General features: G+C 32.1%; 1 protein-coding gene and 1 pseudogene across 4 annotated transcripts in view; both read right to left on the bottom strand.

The window, feature by feature from the left end:
- LRP1B (LDL receptor related protein 1B) overlaps positions 1–21,674 on the bottom strand; it is a 1,941,900-nt gene that overhangs the window by 779,800 nt on the left and 1,140,426 nt on the right. For all 4 annotated transcript variants that reach the window (XR_013518953.1, XM_078327882.1, XM_078327883.1 and 1 more), the window contains exons 12-14: positions 13,546–13,726; positions 9,038–9,257; positions 6,929–7,118 (exon numbers count right to left, since the gene is read on the bottom strand). Coding sequence is in view for 3 of the 4 variants with exons in the window: in XM_078327882.1 (XP_078184008.1) it covers positions 6,929–7,118; positions 9,038–9,257; positions 13,546–13,726 (591 nt within the window). In the remaining variant the exon portion in view is untranslated. The remainder of the gene's footprint in view (positions 1–6,928; positions 7,119–9,037; positions 9,258–13,545; positions 13,727–21,674) is intronic.
- Positions 949–1,047, bottom strand: LOC118154877 (U6 spliceosomal RNA; annotated as a pseudogene).

Here is a 21,674-nt window from a genome sequence, read left to right as displayed (position 1 = left end):
AGCCCTCTCGGCACCTACACTATATGATTTATAGCCTATTGCTTCTAGGCTACAAATCTGTACACAGCATGTTACTGTACTGAATACTGTAAACAATTGTAACACAATAATATATCATTTCTATATCTAAACATAGAAAAGGTACAGTACAAACACATTATTATTACCTCATAGGACCACCAGCATATACCAGTCCATCACTGATAGAACCAGCTCTACACCATGTATGACTGCACTTACCTAAAAATGTATCAAACTTTAAAAATAACTCAACACTAGCAATCCAATAGGTAATGTAATCTCAGGATCATTTTACACTATGTTGCAGTTTCAAAGTATCAAAAAATAACATTTTGATTATATCAGAAGATTTTACTCAAACATTAAAAATAAAGAGCTTTTAATTACTTAGAGACATACAATAAGAGAATAAAACAATTAAAGTGCAAATACTGAAAGTGTGATTAAAGTGACAGACTAGGTTGAGACTGTAAGCCTTAAAGGTTGGATGTGTTATGTAGAGGATAATAAGAAGTGAGAAAACTCTAAAATGCCCCTGCATGCAATAAATATTCAACACATTACCACAGATTATCATTGTGTACCCACAGATCAGAAGAAATTACCTAAAGTACATTATCATTTCACTAACCTGAAAAATAAATTTAATTCAGTGTTTATAACAAATTTAAAAATACATATGAAAGCCAAGACAGCTAATAATTCATGCTACAGTATGAATTTCTGAACTCAGAGAGTAATTAAACCTAATACATAGTTTTTCCAGTAGGAAATGTATAAATGCTTTAAGCAGCTTCCAGATAAGGTAATGTTTATTACATGACCATGGAATAAAAATGCAATGCTTCATAGGATGCACAATTATTCTATGTTGTACACATTCTGTACAGGATTAAATTGTATATTTAATATATAAATATATATATTTTAAATATGGAACGCTTCACGAATTTACGTGTCATCCTTGCGCAGGGGCCATGCTAATCTTCTCTGTATCGTTCCAATTTTAGTATATGTGCTAAGCATTCAGATTCTGGAAAAATTAGAACTAATTCAATATATTTTGAGAAATATATAAAGAATTTAAGCAGTGAGAAATAAGGAATTACTGACATTTTGAAATGTTGAAATTATATGTTAAAGAACATATTCTGTAATTCATTGGTGTGCCTCATACCATTCTAAATAAATATAAAATTTAAGTATTTAAAAATAAATTAGCATTAGTCAAACTTTGAAATATATTTCTTTTCTGTGAATACTACATATTAAGAGAGAGGAATTGTTTGTTCTGTCATGATAGAAATCCAAAATTTAAATTAATTTGAATAATTTCGTCTCCTCAGAATGACTTAGGTCTTTTTTAATAGTGACCCAATATATTTTTGAATTTCATTACTTTAATATGTTCCAGATAGAACTTATATGATATTATTTTTTAAAGTTCTGACAGCTAGAAAAATATTTTATGTAGAAACATCCTCTTTAAAACATGTTTAAATTACTACTTTTCAAACAGTGCTAAAAAATGTTTTATACCTAAATATCAATAAAATAATTATTAACATATTAGTAGCTGCTATGAATGAAAATTTATAATCAATTTCAGAGCTAGTTACTTTACATATACATCATATTTTATTCAATTTTTAAATAAAATGACAAGAAAGTTTTTATCTCATTTAGAGGTAGGAATGCTGAATATTTGATAGTCTAAATGATACTACCTATATGTAGAAGTAGGAAATAATTCTTATAAAATTATCATTTCTAGATAATCATTATGATTATCATAATTATTTATAAATAATTAGAAATAAGATTTTCTTGCTCTAAAATTGTGCTCTCAAAGGCTAACTTATTTATATATGATAAAACAAAATTATATCAAAAAAGATATACTAAATATAACATACAAAAACCAACAAAAGTCTGCTACTATTAGGAAGCAGACAGTTTTTAAAAATTAAATATGCAAGAAAAGCAAATGAAGAATAGCTTTCAATATCTAGTTGAAGATGGCCATCTGGCTTGATCAAAAAGTTTGTCTTTTTTTCTCCAATCTTGTGCCTTCCAGAAGCAAAATTATTTTCTACCTTACAAATAGTGCCTGGTACAGAGTGTGTTTCATAAATATTAGTTAAACAAATAAGTGTGAATGCAACTTTTAGTTAACAGTTTGAATGAGAAGAACAATAATTTGGAGTGCATCTATCTACGTGGATAGATATCACTTCCAAAGAACGGTAGTAAAGACACAAATAATATGTAAAAACATTTCACCAGCCTATATTAACATCTCAATGTTTTTAGACCTTAGAAGTTTAACTTTGTTAATAAAATATCTTTTATTGAGCAAATGAGAGAATATAGAAATCAACACAAAGGAATTACATTGTGTCAGTCTTCCCTTAATCTGAATTTTCTTAAAAATGGTGGAACAAAGAAACCTCCATTTCTATATGTGCCCAGGACTCTTGACTACTCAGTGTCTAACATGCAAAGTGAGAATCTGTTGCAGTTAATATAAAAAATGTAAAAATATGGGAATTCTCTTTTTTTTCTAATTAATGTAGAGACATTTGAGCTTCTAGTTTAGAAGGGACAGTAGTTAACCCATTTATTCCAAAAGTTAGATAAAGGCTGGTAGAGTAAGATCCTGAGGCCAGAGAATTAAGCATTTAATCTAGTAAAATTCCAGAAGAAATGACTTTGAATGATGTTAGTCAATCTGAGGAAAGGATAAAATGTTTCATACTTTTTTCTCTCTTTCAGAATCAGATGCACATTGAAGATTATATTTATATCTGACTTGCTATGAAGTCACTTATATAAAGGTATGTATATATCTATATTAAGAGACTCCTTAGTTTTGGGGTGTTTTTGGTAATTATCTCAAAAATGGGAAATTTTAAAAGAAAGAAAAATTTTGTGATGATGGCCCTATCACCAAACCAAAAGCTTATTAAACCTATAAAACAATGTGATTAATAAATATGTCATACAGTGAATGAAAACTGGTATGTTTGTTATACTAGCTCTGTGTAACCTAAAATCTCTAAATCCCGGCTTCTAAAAAAGTAGTCAAGGGGAACTTTATAGTAAAAATATATATTTAAATACAAAATTCATCAGTGACAAAATTACAATGACCAAAGAATATTCACTTTCTTTTTCTGCTATCTAAAAGTATAGTAGTTATAAAATTTTAAAAAATTAAATTGGCTACACAAATTAATCACAGAAAAGTATTTTGTGGTCAGACCTGAATTTGAATCTCAGTATTATCCCTGGCTCACTGTTTCTTGAGGGCCAGTGACCACACCTCATATGTAAAATATAAATTGATAGTACCTATTTTAAATATATGCTGTTAGAATTAAATAGCAATGCTTAGACCACTTCCTGGTAGTTTTGACAGTTACAGCTATTTCTTAGTTAATAAATGTTGTCTATTCATCATAAAACAATATGATGAATTTAATTAATGCTTATTAAAATATTACTTAGTTTTGATTATCTCATTCCCCAAAATATGCAAACAAATCAAAGTGTGATTTTTGAACCTAGAAAATAAAAAGGAAAGTCTGTTATTTTACACAATTGCTGATCTTTACATGAGGAACACCAGATGAAAGCTTTAAAACTTTGTTCTAGATATCCAATGTTAATGAAAAAGGAAAGCTTATAAATTTTAACAGTAGAAATAACAGTAGGATATGAGAGAAACTTCTTGATGGTAATTCCCAAAGAGTTACCTAATAATTCTTTCCTAGAGATAGCTTTCTGTTTAATATGTTATTTATTTATATCTACCTTCCTAAAATTAGCTGGTATATTCCAAGTAATTTGACAAGTCTCTTTCCTTTTCTTTTTTTCTTTTTGTTGAGACAGAATTTTGCTCTGTCATCCAGGTTGGAGTGCAGTGGGATGTTATGGGCTCACTGAAACCTCTGCCACCTGGATTCAAGCAATTCTTCTGCCTCAGCTTCCCGAGTAACTAGGATTACAGGCACCCACCAGCACAACTGGATACTTTTTGTACTTTTAGTAGAGACAGGGTTTCACCATGCTGGCCAGGCTGGTCTTGAACTTCTAACCTCAGGTAATCCACCCCCTTCAGCCTGCCAAAGTGCTGGTATTACAGGTGTGAGCCACCATGCCCGGCCATTGACAAGTATCTTCTAATATGAAGAGTGAGGGGGAATCTTATTAGTTGATTAATTTTCTGACACTGAACCTAAAATGAATAGATATTACATTATTATCATTCTTGAATATTTTTTATGGTGTTCTTGTCAGGTGGCGTGTGTGTGTATGTGTGTGTGTGTGTGTATTAATACTATCTATCCCCATGTATTAAAACCATATATAAATAAAATAGTCTATATATACTACATATATAAATAAAGTCATATAGTTTGTATTATCTCAGAGAGAGAGAGAGACTATAAGGCTACTTAAGGCAAGCTTTTTTTATTCCAGTAAGAAAAGGAGATATGTACTATGTAGAGATTTGGTTTTCTATTCAATCGAATAGAAATTGGTTTTCTATCCAATTTCATATGGATAAAAAAATAAAATTTTATCCATATGAAAAAAATAAAAACAGACTAACAGGACAATATGAAACCAACATTTCTGGGGCACTGATCATCTATTTTCAAATGTTAATATCTAATGTTCAAAAGATCCAAAGAGTAACACCATTGGGAGAAAATTGTAATACCCATATCTAAATATCTGAATGCATTTTGCTTTATAATTCAGCTACTTTTATCAAGGTAGTAAAAAATACTAAAACTTTAGAACTCAGGTAGATTATCTAATATCAATGTCCCTTGACTGAGAAAAAAAATAGTGTTAACTAGGAATCCTTTCCATATTCTATTGCTTGTTCAAACATGTAGTTAAGTACTAGGTAATTCTTAGGTATATGAAGACGTGGTAGAAAAATCAATTGATTAATTCACCTAAGTTAATAAAAAATTATCAATTAATTATTCTCAATACATTTACTCAGTAAGACAAAACATTACGGTTTCTACAATAAGAGTTGAAAAATAATTTAGTAGTCAGAGCACAGTTATTTTAATGTCCCTTTAATTAAAATGGAAAAGGGTACTTTTAAAAGACCATTGCCTGCCTAAGGAATAACATTGCACTATTATACATCAATGACACCTTTCAGAACACCAAAAACATTCTCTATCACAGTTATGTACATTATTGTGATACATTATTCCATTGCATATTTATTTAAAATGCCTATGATCATTTGCTTGTCAGGTACAATGCTGTGTAAGATTTGCTTTTATATAACAATTAGCTATTTAACCATCATGGAAATTTTATGAAGAAAATATTTCTTATTTTTGTTAAATCTTTCGTCATGAGTCCAAAGTTTCAAAAGAAGATGTTAGGACCCGGATTTAAGCCCAGGGCATTTATCACTACATGTGTTGCATTTATTTCAACAACACACTAAAGCAATTGGAAGCTTAAAGAATCTGAAGATGATAAAATTGTTATGGACTTTGGCGAGGGAAATTTAGAAATGACATTCAAGAAAAACAATTCTAAAGAGAAGGGAAATGGAGAATGTGATCATGAAAAGGTTAGATTGTGAATTTAGAGAGAACTATAATCTTGAAAGCTAGATCCTTCAAAATATAAAAAGGATTGTTCCAATTCATAGTCTTGGCTCCTATTAGTGTAGGCAAACTACAAGAGTGTGTTAGGGGTGCAGGATTTATATGAATATAGCAAGATATTACCTTTTAATCTATCCAGGCAATTATCTCTATTCCTTATTTCTTGTCCATAGCTTTGGCTTGTGCCATCCAAATAATTTTAGTTTTATTCTTTTAAAAGATAATTTCATCTTTTATCAGCTATTGATATTTCTTATTTTATACATTTCCATTATTTTTTACAATTTCATTTGTATCCCAATGAAGCAATTTTATTATAATGGGGAAAAAATATCTGAAGCTTTTGAATGAGATATTTCACTTTAGAATCGCTGTTTCAGCCAAAATATCTTCAAAAACCCTGTTGCTAGATAATTTCCTATTGATAGCATATGTGTTAGGAAATTCGGAATATAATTTATTCATCTTAAAGGTATTGAACTTCCTGCTCATTAAATTTTTACAAGGATATCTCTATTTAAAAAAGGAACAATGACTATTTAGACTCATAAAAAACCTACCACATAACTCACTAAACTGTTTTCTTTGTTCAAAACCTAAATTATTTTTTTTAATTTCAAAGCCACTTCAAATCAAAATACCTAAATTCTCAGTAATGCTATGTGTAGATGTCCTAATAAGTATTAACAACTCATACAAACAAAACATAATGTAATATCTGATTTTAAGAAGACATGGATATTGTTATACATGCTTTTACTTCTGTGCCATCTAAACAAATTACATGTTCTTTAAATATACATTGAAATTAATCAGATAAATGTACAACGATACTTTTAAATTAATATTTTTCTTATATATTGCATCTTTAATTTTTCAATAGTTTTCTCTCAAACTGAGGAGGTTCTCACATTTCACAACACTTACTCTTTAAAAACATTAAGAGAATTGTTTTACTTTAAATAACTAATAGTCTTCTTAAATGAAAATCACATGAAAAAACAGAAATACTTGGAGAAAACCCTAAACCTTACTCACATAGAATTTTCAGTGTTAATCACTTAGGCTATTTAGAATAATAAAAAGTAAATCTCTATGATAATGAAGCCTATGATTTGATTGACTTTGGAGCAAATTGGACGTCTTTTATCATAAAACTGCAGCAAAACTGTCAATATAAAACTTTATAACTACTGCGAAGTATTATTATATGTGAATCTCAGAAGCACTTTTATTTTATTTTTTTTCAATACCTTGTTGCCTTCGTGGATCATAAATCTGAAGCCCAAATAGGGGTGGTCTTTCATGCCTCAGCAATATCACCTCACTCGTTATCAAATCTAGTTGAAAAATGGAACCATTCATATAATCAGTCCAGAACACATAATTTCCATGATGCGACAGTCCAAAAGGGTGGTTCAACTCTCTCCCACTGTAAACAATCTGCAAAATATAAACACATTGTGAAAAATCAGAACTGACCTTTAGAAACATAAGTAGGTATTTAGAGAAAGTGATATTCAAATAAGTATAACCGATAATAATCTAATATCTTAACTCTTTTTCTCTGATAGATTAAAAAATTGGATTTCACAATGTGAGCATATTTTTATTTGTTTGAGGGCATCCTGTTTGAAGGATATCACTGTATTTTATCCATTTAAATACTTTCAACTATGGCACTTCAAATATGGTTAAGAATGCAAATACTAAAATGACTTTTCCTAACTCTTATTCCTGTTTATTTTGCTTATGATATTTCAGTATCACATCCTGGGATAGAAATCGATCTCAATAATCATGTGTTTTACATTGTTGCTCATCCAGTAGCCAACAGATGGAACATGTTCAAATGACAATGGGAGCAAAAGGATCCTCCTACTTTAAATGGTCCAGTGCAAATTGAAGAAATCTTGGATCTGACAGAAAAGATGATAAAGATTTAAATTTTAAATGCAGGCACATTTATTATTAGTAAATAGATAAAACTCACTGGCAAATTAAATTCTGGTTATGTTAATATATTCATTTACATTCTAGTTATATCTTTTAGATGTTCCTTAAATGAAGGAATCATGTGATAAAAGTTTAAGTCCAGTTTCACATGTAGGATTGTAGAAGGGGAATAAATTATACCTCAGTAATGATAATACTTTTTCACCTTTCACCATGAACAGAATTATACTGAATATAACATGAAAAAGATTTTGTATCCATTTCATTTAATATTAGAGAATTTAGAAAATTATCTAAATAAGTTAGGGTCATAAATTTAAATTTTGCTCCTTTTAACTGAATTCTTCTTACCAAATTATCACCTATTGAATAACTGACATGGTTTCTTAATGTTTTTATCACTTTTAGGTAGGCTAAAATATGCTGGCCATGAAAATATTATGTTTGTTGTTTACATACCAACATCTTCTAAGGAAGCATAAAGATTTATCTAGCACCTGTTAAGTATGTGACATGAGGTTAAATGTCAACCAATTGTACTTACTTGGAGAAAATATTTAAAGTACTGTTAGAATCAATCAACAGCTGAACAGTCTTAACTGATTAAGTGTAGTTTTTATTTCTAAAGCAGAATCCATAATGAGTAGGCTTAGCCAAATATGCAGTTTTTCTTTCCAAAAACATGAAAAGAAATGTAAGTTAAAGGAAGCATTTCCATTGTTTCCAACATTCCCTTTTTCTATTACTTAACTTTCTGTTAAAGTCAGTTTTGGTGTTGTGTGTAATTAGGTAATTATAACATGAAATATAGAGATTATGTTTTGTCAACTATGCCTCTGTCTCACAGCCAACTGCATCATCCTCAATGTTACTTAAGAATTTCAAAATCATTTTGCAGTTACTCTAGCAAAAGAAGCAAGAGGAAACTGATACCAATTCATACTAATAAGCTTGAAGTTCAGTTCATTCCTAAGATGTGTTTTAAGTTTCAACTTCACCAAGTTACTTATTCAAATAAATACAGTGTAATTACTTCCTCATAAAACATAATGTTAAACTTCACCTGAAAATATTGAACATATTTGGATCGAGTGGGGTTGGTTGGTTATAGAAAACTCATCAATATGTAGACAAACTGCATTTTAAAACAGCTCTGATATCCTGAGAGCTTCTTTTAAAACTCCCACAAATCCTGGCATACCACAGTGAGCTGGGACTGGTCTCCCAGAGGCAAGTGCCAGCTGCACTACTTAATGCTCAGCCTCCTTTAGCCACCCCATGGAGACTATTGGCAGCCACTTCAGAGGAGAAAAAAATAAACTTGAAAGTATTTTTAACACAACATAACAAGGTTCTGTGAAAAAAAAGAAGCCTGTGGGTTGAAAACAGCAGCATTTGTCTTTTACCTTCCTGTGAGTTCCATTCAAAAACACTTTTTCAATATGATCATAATAGGCATCACACCAGTATAATGTGTTGGTGTGAAAGTCCAGAGTTAAACCGTTTGGCCACAGCATATTTGAAGTCACAAAAATCTGCCGATTGAATCCATCCATCCAGGCCTTCTCAATCCTTCCCACGCTGTCATCTATTTCATCTTCCTCCCAGTCTGTCCAGTACATCCAACTAAGACATTTAAAAAATGCATATGGTTATTACAACCAGCCACAGTATAGACATTTCCTCAGATTTGGCACTACCATGAATTCTAGTTACATTCCGATTTCTTCTCCTATTTAAGTGCTTATCTGTCAAAGAAAGGACAGCTGTGAAGTTTTAAGGAAAGTAAAGCTTTGTTTGGTAGAACTGTGCATTTACACTTATTACAGAAAAGCCACTACCACCACTCTCGCGCTTACTGGCTTCATACATTAATGAACCTGACAGTACGTGCCAAATATCTATTTTTTGAGGGTATCGATACCAAATATATAAAATGATTTTCTGGATCATTACTATTTTAAATGTTGTCTACTTCAAAAAGTATATAATCAATTATGTGATTAAAAACCAGATTAACTGACATGAGAACTCATGGCACAGTTAATGATCTACTCCAGACTTTATTTAATCTCAGATGAATTATTATTTTTTAAGACAGGTAATTGGACTGCCTTTGTTCTAAAGGGCACAGTCATACTGGGTTTGTTTGGCCAGGTCTAATTTGTCTTCTTGATGCAAATTATCTATGCTTTATTGCTGCTTATTATTATCCCAAAATCTACAGAAGATGATTTAGCTGCACATAAGTTTAATAATAGCAGGTTGAACGACCTTGAGATTTTGAGCTTTAATTTCTATCTCAAACAAAAGCATCTGCCTTTAAAAACAAATCTTTTGTATAAGCTCTAACAGTAGGAAAGGGGCCCTTGAACTAATGTTCCAATTCCCTCATGAATAAGGTTAAAACCCACCACATGTGTTTTTTTAGGGTCATGTGAAAGTTCCTGAGTTTATTAATTAAAGTGTAGGTGTAATCCAGCCATCTCATATAGAACTTTATAAGTCTCAAATCTTTTCTAAGCTGCTGACCCTTGAAATACTCTTATTAGATGCCCTGTCTCCCCCATTTCTAGACCCTAAGAATTTCTAAGTGCATTTGGAAAAAGTCTGTCACCATGACGAAAAATCCTACTGCGATCGAAACTGGCAGACTTAGGAAAACTGAGGATGAACAACACTGCCCATTATTTCATACCAATTAAGCTCTTTCTAAATTCTCTTAACGGTTTCCAATTATATTGATATGCCTTTTGAGACCAAAGGAAGTATATTGAGACTGTTGAATTGTGTTAATCCTAGGAATAAACATGGAAATATTTCTATCTTGTATATTGTACTTTCTTAAAGTGATTTTTAAAATTGGGACAACTTGGTAACAAAAAGGATAGTCATTCTATTTGCCCTAATTCTATGTTAGTTATGTGTAAGTACTTGACATCAGCTATATAAATGAACTACACAAAAGTGAAATATGCAATCTTTTTATCTCTATTGATATTTTCCTGAAATTTATATATATGTGGTCAATCAATGCAGTTTTATTTTTGTTAAATTATAACTTATTAATATAGTAGTTACCTTCCCTATAGCTTCTCCTTTTGATCATGGCAATGCACTTCTTTTTCTGTGAACCAAACCACACATACATGTGCCTGTGTGCACACACACACACACACACACACACACGATATAAATCTGGGTATTCTAAGTATACTGCATATTCTTTTACTATTTGAATACAGGAGTTGTTTGTGAACTGATCCATCACCTAAAATTATTTGTATTTAAACAAAACTATCTTTCTAAGTAATGTCAATCTGACAGAGAATATATATATGTATATAAAATCATCTACAAATTTAATAATTTTTGCTTAAATGTGTATTGTGGGCCAGATACCATGGCTCACACCTGTAATTCCAGCACTGTAGGAGGCCAAGGCAGGCAAATTGCTTGAGCCCAGGAGTTTAAGACCAGCCTGAGCAACATGGCGAAACCCCAGCTCTATAAAAATTACAGTAAGTTACTGGGCACGGTGGCTCGTACCTGTAATTCCAGCTAGCCCCAAAGCTGAAGCCGAGATGGGAGAATCCATCACTTGAGCCCAAGCTATCGAGGCTGCCATGAGCCAAGATTGCACCACTTCACTCCAGACTGGGTGACAGTTAGATCCTGTCTCAAAAAAAAAAAAAAAAAAAAAAAAGGGGAAAAAAGGGGCCAGGCGCGGTGGCTCACACCTGTAATCCCAGCACTTTGGGAGGCCGAGTCGGGTGGATCACGAGGTTAAGAGATCGAGACCATCCTGGTCAACATGGTGAAACCCCATCTCTACTAAAAATACAAAAAATTAGCTGGGCATGGTGGTGCATGCCTGTAATCCCAGCTACTCAGGAGGCTGAGGCAGGAGAATTGCCTGAACCCAGGAGGCGGAGGTTGCGGTGAGCTGAGATCACGCCATTGCACTCCAGCCTGGGTAACAAGAGCGAAACTCTGTCTCAAAAAAAAAAAAAAAAAGGATATTATGAAAGCTTTACAATCAATACCAAATGAAGAGAATTCTTAAACACACAGAATAGAAATATAACCTATAAAATAAGCAGGAACTAATACAAATATTTTTTTCTAGATGGGACTCTGGATATTCTTCACATAAAACATAGGCTAATCTGGCCTTCTGTTAATATACCAAGAAAAATTCTACCTTTTATTTCAAGGCCTGTTCAAATGTAATCATCTGATGAAGTCTATCCCCAGCATTTCTGAAGATGAGTCAAAATAAGCTCTTTCCTCTTTTGCTCAGTTACACTAATTTTAAATAATATTTATTGCCTTTATTACCTGTATATAGGGACAGTTGGTAGGAAGACATTACAGGGATGCGAACACTGTCTTACTGAAAAAAAATTTTATTAATCAGAATTGTCTCCAGATAGCTTGAAGTATGTAGATACTATAGGTTTTAAACGTAATATGGATGCCTACACACTTGGGAGATGTTGAAGAGGATTTATAAATTTGAGAAGAGAGATGGAACTAGTGGGCTCTAAATTATATGTTTCTATGACTTCCACATTTATGTCATCTCTTTGGGCACAACAGAGACCCCTTTACTCTATCACAAAACATTTTCTCTAACAGAACAGTGAGAAAGAAGATGCTGTTTTAAGACAGATTTGAAATTTCCTTCTTCAAATAGATTTGAACTGTGTGGAATAAACAATTCTCCTCAAAAACTAACACTGGTTTAACATATGATTATAGAATCCACACATAAAATCACCAAAATTACTTTATAATTATGCGCTATGAAAACAATTACAATGAGTTCACTCACTGCCTAGGAAGAAGCACCTGGTTGTATTTGGAGTTAGTCTCAACACAAACAATTCCAGGAACTGCAATCTGGTGATCTCAGTTTATAAGGGATTCACATGCCTCCTATCCAATACATATTTTTTGTATATGTGCATTAAAGTGTAAAGAATATCTATTTTGTGATGCCTTAAAATAATAATGTGTAAGCCATGGAGGGAAAAACACATCAAAAAACTGTGCATGTAAAATATGCAAGAAAAAGAACATTTTTTAAATTATAAAATACTATTTAAAATTTCCTTCTTCTTTGATATTTCTGTAAATATAGTTTTGTGATCAGGTAACAGCTCTGAATAAAAATCAAAAGAAAACATATTACCAAGAATTGGACAAAATATTCCATTCTAAAACAAGTAATACATATTATAAAATGATGCCCCTATATGGAAATTATGCTGGTATCTAAAATTATGTGATTATCACCCTAGACGAACAAAAAGCAGTGAAGTTTAGTGGCTAAGAGTCAAGTCATAGAGACAGACACCCCGGGAATAAATGTACCCAGTCTTTCACTAATTGAATGGTGTTTGGCAAGGCAGTTGTCATTTTCACCTTAATAAATTAGGGAGGAGAACAACAACTAATTCAGAGGATTACTGTGAGGGTTACAAAATAGTAGCATAGTAACCCATTTAATAAAATGGCCTTCGGGAAATATATAAAAACTTTTGCATTTTTTGAATACATTAAATTTCAATAGCCTTTACAATATAAAATTGATTGATTTTCTGATTGAATTGATTACTCACCTTGGTGATGGGCTGTTTAAAATATATTATAGTGCTAATTTTGAATAAATCAAGTAATTTATTTGTATGCAGTGATCTATTTCAGGATAATGTATTTGACGTGTTTATTTAGTGCATTCTCTAGGACAAAAAAATCATTAAATCTGTAACTTGACCCACTAACACCATTTGTGTGTAAATTCAGCTATACATATGAATTTAAATAAAACTGACTACTATTAAATATGTAAAAAACAAAGTTATCTATTGTCATTTTTCTTGTATAAAGCTAGTCAAATATTGCATACCCATTAACTGGATCCACCACGATTCCTCTGGGATGAGACATTTCACCCTCTAAAAGAGTCTTCCGACTCTGAGAAGCTTTTTCCAACCTGGCCACATTAATGGTCTTCCTATGGCCATCATTGGTCCAGTAAAGATTATTTCCAATCCAGTCCACAGCAATGCCCTCCACATTATCCAGATCTTAAAAAAAAAAAAGAAAAAGTAAAACAAGAAAGAAGTGGCATTTACAATTAAAGTAAAATTAGTGTTCATAATTAATATTCTACTTAATAAAAACTTTAGTTCAAAAAGTAATGAAGTCGAATCCATAAAATCTTTATGGTATAACTTTTGCAAAAGTTACTATTCTATACATTTCAATTTCAACTTGAATGCCGTTTTATGTGAATAATAGGCCCTCTCTCAGTTGAACACAGTGTTAACAAATTAATCATGGTCATTAACTCAGATTTTAATTGAACCTCAATTTACTGTAATTCAGTGATCTGCAGAAAAACGGGAACATATAAGTGATGGGAGCAAAAAAGCTTAAATATAACTGACAAATTTAGCAACATAGACTGTTCTGAAGAAAAATCTACTCATGCTATGTCAGCATGTTCAAACTTGTAATATGTAATCTGAATAATCAAAATCATATGAATGTCCTCTTGCCCAAGGATGAACAGTTTCAGGAGCAGTAAAAGTATGAAAACCCAGAACAGGCCTTCATTCCAGAATTGCATCAACAGTGAATCTCAAGAGATCATTGAAACACTTCTGTTTATTTTAGACTTATCTTACAAAGAATCCTGTTACAGGATTCTATGAGATACAGGCAATGATAATTCAAATGTTATAAACAAATAATAATCCTACGAGTTCCCCTAATTACAACCCTTCATTTTGTAAGGAGGGAAACTAAAACTTCAAAGTCAAGGCAGTTACTTATAGTCTATTATTATTCACATGCAGTAGTCATTGGACAAAAATGCAAGCCCTATGACCCAAAGTGTGGAGATCTTCAAAACTGCACAATTCCTAGAGTGAGTTTCTGCCACATCTTGCCCTTGCTTTTCATCACTTTGTGAACCACACTTCACCCCACAACATTACAACAATTCCATTCTTCTGTTGCATGCAGAATTGCTGTAAGCTCCTTCTCTTCTCTCAACACCAAAAGCGTCTACATAGTCTTCCTCTTTTCCTTTTTGGCATGTCTTACAGAACTGGAATTTATTGGACACAAGTGATAGGTAGTAGACATTAGAGAGAGAGCTGTATATTTGCACACTACAAGGAAATCTATATCACATTTCCCTGTATACAAACACGGTGAATATTTACTATTATCATGTCATCAGGAAAAAAAGTACAATTTTCTCTTGGAATCCTTATTGCTACTCAACATGTGCCATGATTCAGAATGACTGAAATAAAATGTGGTCTGATCTAACTGAAAATTCCATTACAGTGAATCAGATATGTACTCAATTTCACTAAGCTACCTGCTTCATTACCATCTAGTATGAGTAATTTTCATAGGTTAATTGTCCTATGCTTAGAAAAAGAAGTTTAATTTTGTCTTTACTTATTGACAGTTTTACTGAGCACTTTCTTATTCTGGCATAATGGAACGAGAATAGTTATTTACTCTTTTCTATTTGTCATAGTCTGTGGATGATTTTTATCTTGTTAGTTGGTTTTCAAAAATTGCATTGCATTTGAAATCTGCTCCAGCATAAAATATCTTCATGCTGGATAACCCTCTTATTTTTAAAACTTTTAAAAAATATATATGACTTGAGACTTACTTTTTTCATATGAAGCAGCTATAATATGGTATGAGTGAAATTTTTGTTTCTGACACTTGAGTAAGCAAATTCAGTGACACATTAGGAAAGTGAAGATTATAATAGCACCTGCCCCATAGGGTGATGACGAAGGGCAAACTATTAATAGCTACTGCGTATAAACATTTAACATATTCCCTGGAATACAGTAACTTCTCAATCCATGTGAGTTTTTCTTAATTTAAAAATATTTTATATCTCTTTTGTCTCCTTTCTTTAAGGGTACTATTTGATATGAATATATCCTATGTTTTTTGCCTTTACAATGATTTTTTGGTAATATTTTCTTGTACTTTTACCATTGACTAGCTTTAACTAAAAATAGTATATGAACAAATATATGTTATGTTCTAAAATAATGGTTGGCACATACTAAATAATAAATATTATTATGATGATAATTATTCCTGTAATAGTATCATTATAATTTCTGTATAATCTTTCCTTAAGCCAAGTGTCTAGTCTATTAAAAGGAATTAGCCTAGAGTATTTTTTAATGTTGTTTTCTGTTTGTGGTTTTTTTTTTTTTCTGTTATAGGGAGAATGGTGATGAATACAAATTTTAAAATAAGAAAATGTATAAAAAGATCTATGAGCAAATTGGGAATCTTTTTAGGTCATCTTTAATAGGACAGGGAGGTATTTTTCTCTTGTAGAACAAAGTCTGAACAATCAATTAATCTCTTTCTCAACAAATATACATTGATAAGGGAAGCATTCTGCTTCCACATTATTTGGTGTCTGCTTTAAATCAACTTATAAATTAGTTGAAACAGTAAGACTTAAAGAGCATCAGTCTTACGTATGTTTGATATTTTATTCAAAGGGGTCTGGTTGGGTCCTGCCTGAGACTGACTAATAATGACTCTGTAAACAAAAGTCCGTTAACCAGATCAGGGATATATGAAGGCTGTGGCATTCAAAGGCCAAACAAACATAAGTGACTACAGAGAGTCTAATTATTAGCTTGAGGAAACACCTGATATTAAAATGCAAGGAAGATGTTTGATAAAGAAAAACTTGGTAGAGTACATTGCTTTCTATGGTTTGGGTTACAGTTACTTGGTAGAGTACATTGCTTTCTATAGTTTGGATTACAGTTCAAGTATTCTACATTCTAAAATTTATATTTGCTACTACTAATTATTATTATTTTTGCATAACTAATAGCAAAGAGCATGACTATTTAAAAAATATGTTTAAAATCTCCCTTAGCTTTCACAAAATACCCATTTTCATTCATCAATAGGCAAGAAGTCAACATGTTTATATTTCTTTTAAAAAAAGGAAAAAATTCAGTAATTATTTCTTGTAAAGTTTGTTTAAATTAATATTATGTCTATATTTTTCATGCTAAGTGAAGATACTGCATTTACTCATACTCAGAATATAGCCTTTTCATGCATTCTGAAAAAATATTATTTTTCTCAAAATATTAAAATTTCTACAACATGCTATCCTTGTATACATTGTTCTAGTAATTTCAAAATGACTTGTATAAATGGAATAATATATGAATAACACATTGAAAACACACTCACGTCTCCTTCAAATTTAGGGTTGGTAATGAATTGCATGGTTCGCTTAAGTAAAAAACTCATGACGTTAACAATACTATTTCCTATAAGAGATAAATACCACTAAGGAAATGACGCTGAATAATATATAATAAAATTTATGAAAATTTTGAAAAAAATAATGATGTGGATTTAAAAAGAATAAATAGAACAATTCTTCAAATGAATGTAATACTTTGGACTAGATCAAATAAACATTTTTAAAGAGTGGTTTTCAGAGAAAAGCATATTTCTAAAATGAAAACTTCATTACAAGTCTGATTTTTAGATATTACACCTTCATGGAAAAGAAGACTACAGTTTTATATATTTAAAATATCATTGCCTACTTTTAAAATGGTTCCATATTTTTAAAAGAAAGGATGTGAGCAGTGGCCTTAGTTTTGTTATGGCACATAAGCTGGACCTCCAAAATGATCCATAGATCTTGATGCTTTACAACAGAATTTGATGCATATAATAAGAAACTAATTAAAAATTATACCCCAAATGGCCATTATAAATTCATAGTTTCTACATTCTTCTACCTTATAAAAGTTTATCCAGGGTTATCTATCCTTAGCATGAACATTATTTTTCTGAGTTGGAACAAAAGTGTTTACATGAGTATAGAATATGGTAAAGTGCCTTAAATAATTAAATTTGCATCATGCATGTAGACATTCCTAAGGCCAGGGATACCTTACCTCACCCTAGTGTCAGCACTCAGACAACCCTCCTGTGTCCTATCCTTGTAGTTCAATTAACACAAATTCTTTTTGTGCATTTCAATATGGCCTGAGGCCATACATAGCTCATATGTATCTGACATGAGTGAATGACACTAATTTAATTAATAGTGTAGCAATAAAATTTTCTTGCTGAATATGCTGTCTCATGGGGTTTCAAGGGTCTCTGGTCACAAACTAAAGATACCATCTGTTCTTAATGGCCACCTGAGGCTGATATTTCTCATCCTCATTTTCATTCCAGATTTCTCCTTAGTCGTTAGGTCATGGAGGGTGAATACACAAGCCATTCTCACTCAGAACAAAATACCTTGATGTTGTATTCAAAGAGATCTGTAGAGTGCATATAAGGGTCTTATTTTCCAGAATAAACAGCATATATTAAAACGTAGTGGTTTCCTTCCATTAGCCAAAGCATACTGTCAGTTTCAGTGGATCAGGGGATCATCAATCTATGGCATTCAGATAGTTTATCTTTGATATGATGAACACATGGACAAGTAAAGATAGTGCCATAGTATGCATCATAGTTACCAATAATCTAAATTGATAATTAAAATAAAACATCAAGAATGGTTAAGGACTGGGATTTTATCATACTTTCAAGCTTGTAAGTTTGCCCGTTTTTGTTCCATGAATTCTAATAGGAGACAGAAGACTTGTGGGTCAGATATAAAGGATTTTATTACTCATGGAAGAACAAGAAGCATGGTCATCAGCAGATTGGTGTCAGTTCCCTTTACTTCAAGTCCCCAGGATCAACTGGGAGGGGGTCCATATGAATGCTTTCATACACTGTGGATGGTATGACAGATGAAGAATCCCAAGTTTAGAAAATCCAAACTTATTATAATGGGGAGTAAGAAGGCCTGCCGTTTTCACTGGCCGGTGACTCTATCTCCTTTTGTCAATACTCTTTGCTATGCAAGCATCCTTGAAAAGATGCTTCAGAGGAGAAGACAGTATATGTCTTACTTTAAGATATGGAAAAATGTGAGAGATTCATGGAGAATTGTCTCCCAATAAGAGGTCCTGAAAAGTCATAATTTGGTAGTCACTAATGAATGCAGATGGATAGAGCAAACAAATTGGTGAGTGGATATGAACACAGAAAATAATTTCTGGATTCCAAGCTATTGCTCTTATGGGAATTCTGCATTGATTTACACAGCCACACCTAAAGTATATTGTGGAGCTAGCTATGTGTGATAGTCATATGAGTGAATTTGGCTAGTCCATGGTACACAAAGTATTGGTTATTTAGTCTGAATGTTGCTGTAAAGGTATGTTTTAGATAACATGAACATTAAATCAGTAGAATTTGAGTAATAAGCAGTTTACCCTCTATAAAGTGGGTTGTCCTCATCCAATCAGTTGAAAGCCTTAACAAAAGAACAGATTGGGATCCCCTGAGAAAGATGAAATTCTTTCTCCAGACTGTCTTTGGACTCAAGCAGCAACATCAATTATTTTTGGGACTCCAGCCTGCTGGTGTACTCAGCAAATTTTGGACTTTCCAGTTCTCATAAGTGTGTGACCTAATTACTTAATAAATCTCTTTTTCTCTCTCTCTCTATATATACTATTGGTTCTGTTTCTCTAGAGAATCCTGACTAGTACACCATGACCATGCCTGTGATTGGAAAATGACTTTACTGAATGGGCCAGGAAAAAGATGGCCATTCTTCACATTCACCCTTTTCTAATAAAACGCTGCAAAGTATGTATTACAAAGACAAAATAGCTTTCAATTTAAGGAACCCCTAGAGACATGCAAGGAGCATACAGCTCATTGTACCATAGTCCACTAACATTTTAAAAATAGTATTAGAGTCCTCATTGTTATTGGGAAAAAAGTCATTTACATTAACACCATTTTACTACCTAACTCTGCCTACCTATCAAGAGAAAACAGAGCTAAAATTGCTTCCATTTTTTGAATATAATATATCACACTTATTTTTGAATATTCCTTTTAGAACTGTGAGGTAGGTTATAATTTTAAAAAATAAGACATTTTTGGAACCTATTTCATCAACAGTAAAATACTCAATCTCTTTCATATTATATAAAAATTCTACTCTATTAGTAGTCACTTGGGCAATTTAATTTCATAGAAAGTGACTTTGTATTAGCTATATTTTCTAACAGGTTTCATGTTTTTACACTCGGTCACTTAAACATTCAAAAAACTGCATAAACTGATAATGTTCATTGAACTTTAAAAAAGACAAGGTATCACATACATGCTTAGAAATTATGTTTAGTGAAAGATACTTATCACCAAATCCAAGCTGAGCTTGAAGTTAGAGAACGTAAATCTTTATTGTATTTACAATTACCATGGCAAAGCACAAATGTGTTACCTGATGTGACCATACTTCTGGAGATAACCAGCCTAAATCAACCAAAACTATACTTGTTTCAGATCCACATAAATACTCAGAGAAAAAGGCTAGACAAATGCATGTGTGGGCTCTAGGTAAGTGTGGTAAAGGAGGCCAAGTTCTTAAAAATAATTTATCTAACAATATCTTTCCATAAATGCCTAAGAAAGCAGACATAGTCATAACCCTCCTGAGGACACAGGTAGTCTTAAAAAACTGAAACAGTAAATTGGGGCAAGGTCATAATAAATCTAGGCAGCAGCCCTGTTCTGAATTCAGTAAGCTAGGAATAAAAGAAGTTACAGAACCACACAGTTCAACTTCTAAATCTCCAAATAATGAAACAAAGACCCAGAAAAGTAAGTTAACTCACAAGGACCCATGTTTAGTTAGTAGTCACTATAGCAAGTCTTGAAATTTAACTCATGTTCTAATGTGCCTACCCTACACTGTATTCAAATTTGACCTCTAGAATTGTAAAGAAAAAACAAAAAAGATAAATAGAGGAAAGAGTTAAAGAAAGTTTAATCTAGGAAAGGATTCCTTGGAAGAAGGAAAAGTGGGGCATGGAATAAGGGAGGGAAATAAAGCTAGAATAAGATAACTAGAGTAAAGGATGCTTTTGGGGACAAACTCTCCAATCAGAAACACCATACATATTGAAAGTCTGTAAGTTTTTTCAGATTTCTCCACTTTGGTAACCTCTGCCAAATTGCTTACCCTTTGGTGCATGTCTTAAACTTGAACTTCAGTTTTCACAAATGAAAATATGAATAGTATTCAGCTCTCTCCATATTAGGATTAAAGGAGAGAGTAATAATCAGAACAATGCCTGGTACATAATCAAATTCTCAATAAATTATGCCTGTTATTTCTTACTAAAATACATTTGATGACTCAACAATGTAGAGGTTTTTTAAATGTCCATATGAAGGGAAGTAAAATATTGAAAGAAAACATGAGGAAAACCTGAGGCACTGTTATAAGCTATATGAGACTGAGAAGACATAACAACTAAACTCGTTATGGAAAAGTGGCTGATATTTGAATAAAGTCTTTGGTTAACAATAATGTATCAACCTTAATTTTCTGGTGTTGATAATGGCTGTGTAGGTTTGTAAGATGTTAGAAAAAGCTGTGTGAGGGTGCAATTGACTGAATGTGCCCTCCCAAAATTCGCATGTTGAAATCCTTATTCTAATGTGAAAATATTTGGGAGTAATTAGTTCATGAGGGTGGAGCCTTCATAAATGAAGTTAGTACCCTTGTAAGAGGAGACCAGAGAGCTCTTTAATCCTATTTCCTTCATGGGAGGATACAGTGAGAAGTCATCATCAGTCTGCAACCTGGAAGAGGCCTCTCACCAAACCTGACCATGCCAACACCCTAATCTCAGACGTCTAGGCTCCAGAATGGAGAGAAACAAATTTCTGTTGTGTATAGGTCACCCAGTCTATCGTACTATGTTATGGCAGCCTGGATTAATTAAGACAGAAAAATATACACAAATTATCTATACTATTTTACAACTTCTCAACTAAAGTTAGTTCAAAATTTATTTTCTAAAATATAACAAAATAATAAATAAATTGCTTTGGAAATGC

The sequence above is a fragment of the Callithrix jacchus genome, chromosome 6 (genome assembly GCF_049354715.1).
Source record: "Callithrix jacchus isolate 240 chromosome 6, calJac240_pri, whole genome shotgun sequence".
Taxonomy (NCBI): Eukaryota; Metazoa; Chordata; class Mammalia; order Primates; family Cebidae; genus Callithrix; species Callithrix jacchus.
This window is presented reverse-complemented; position numbering and strand designations above follow the sequence as displayed.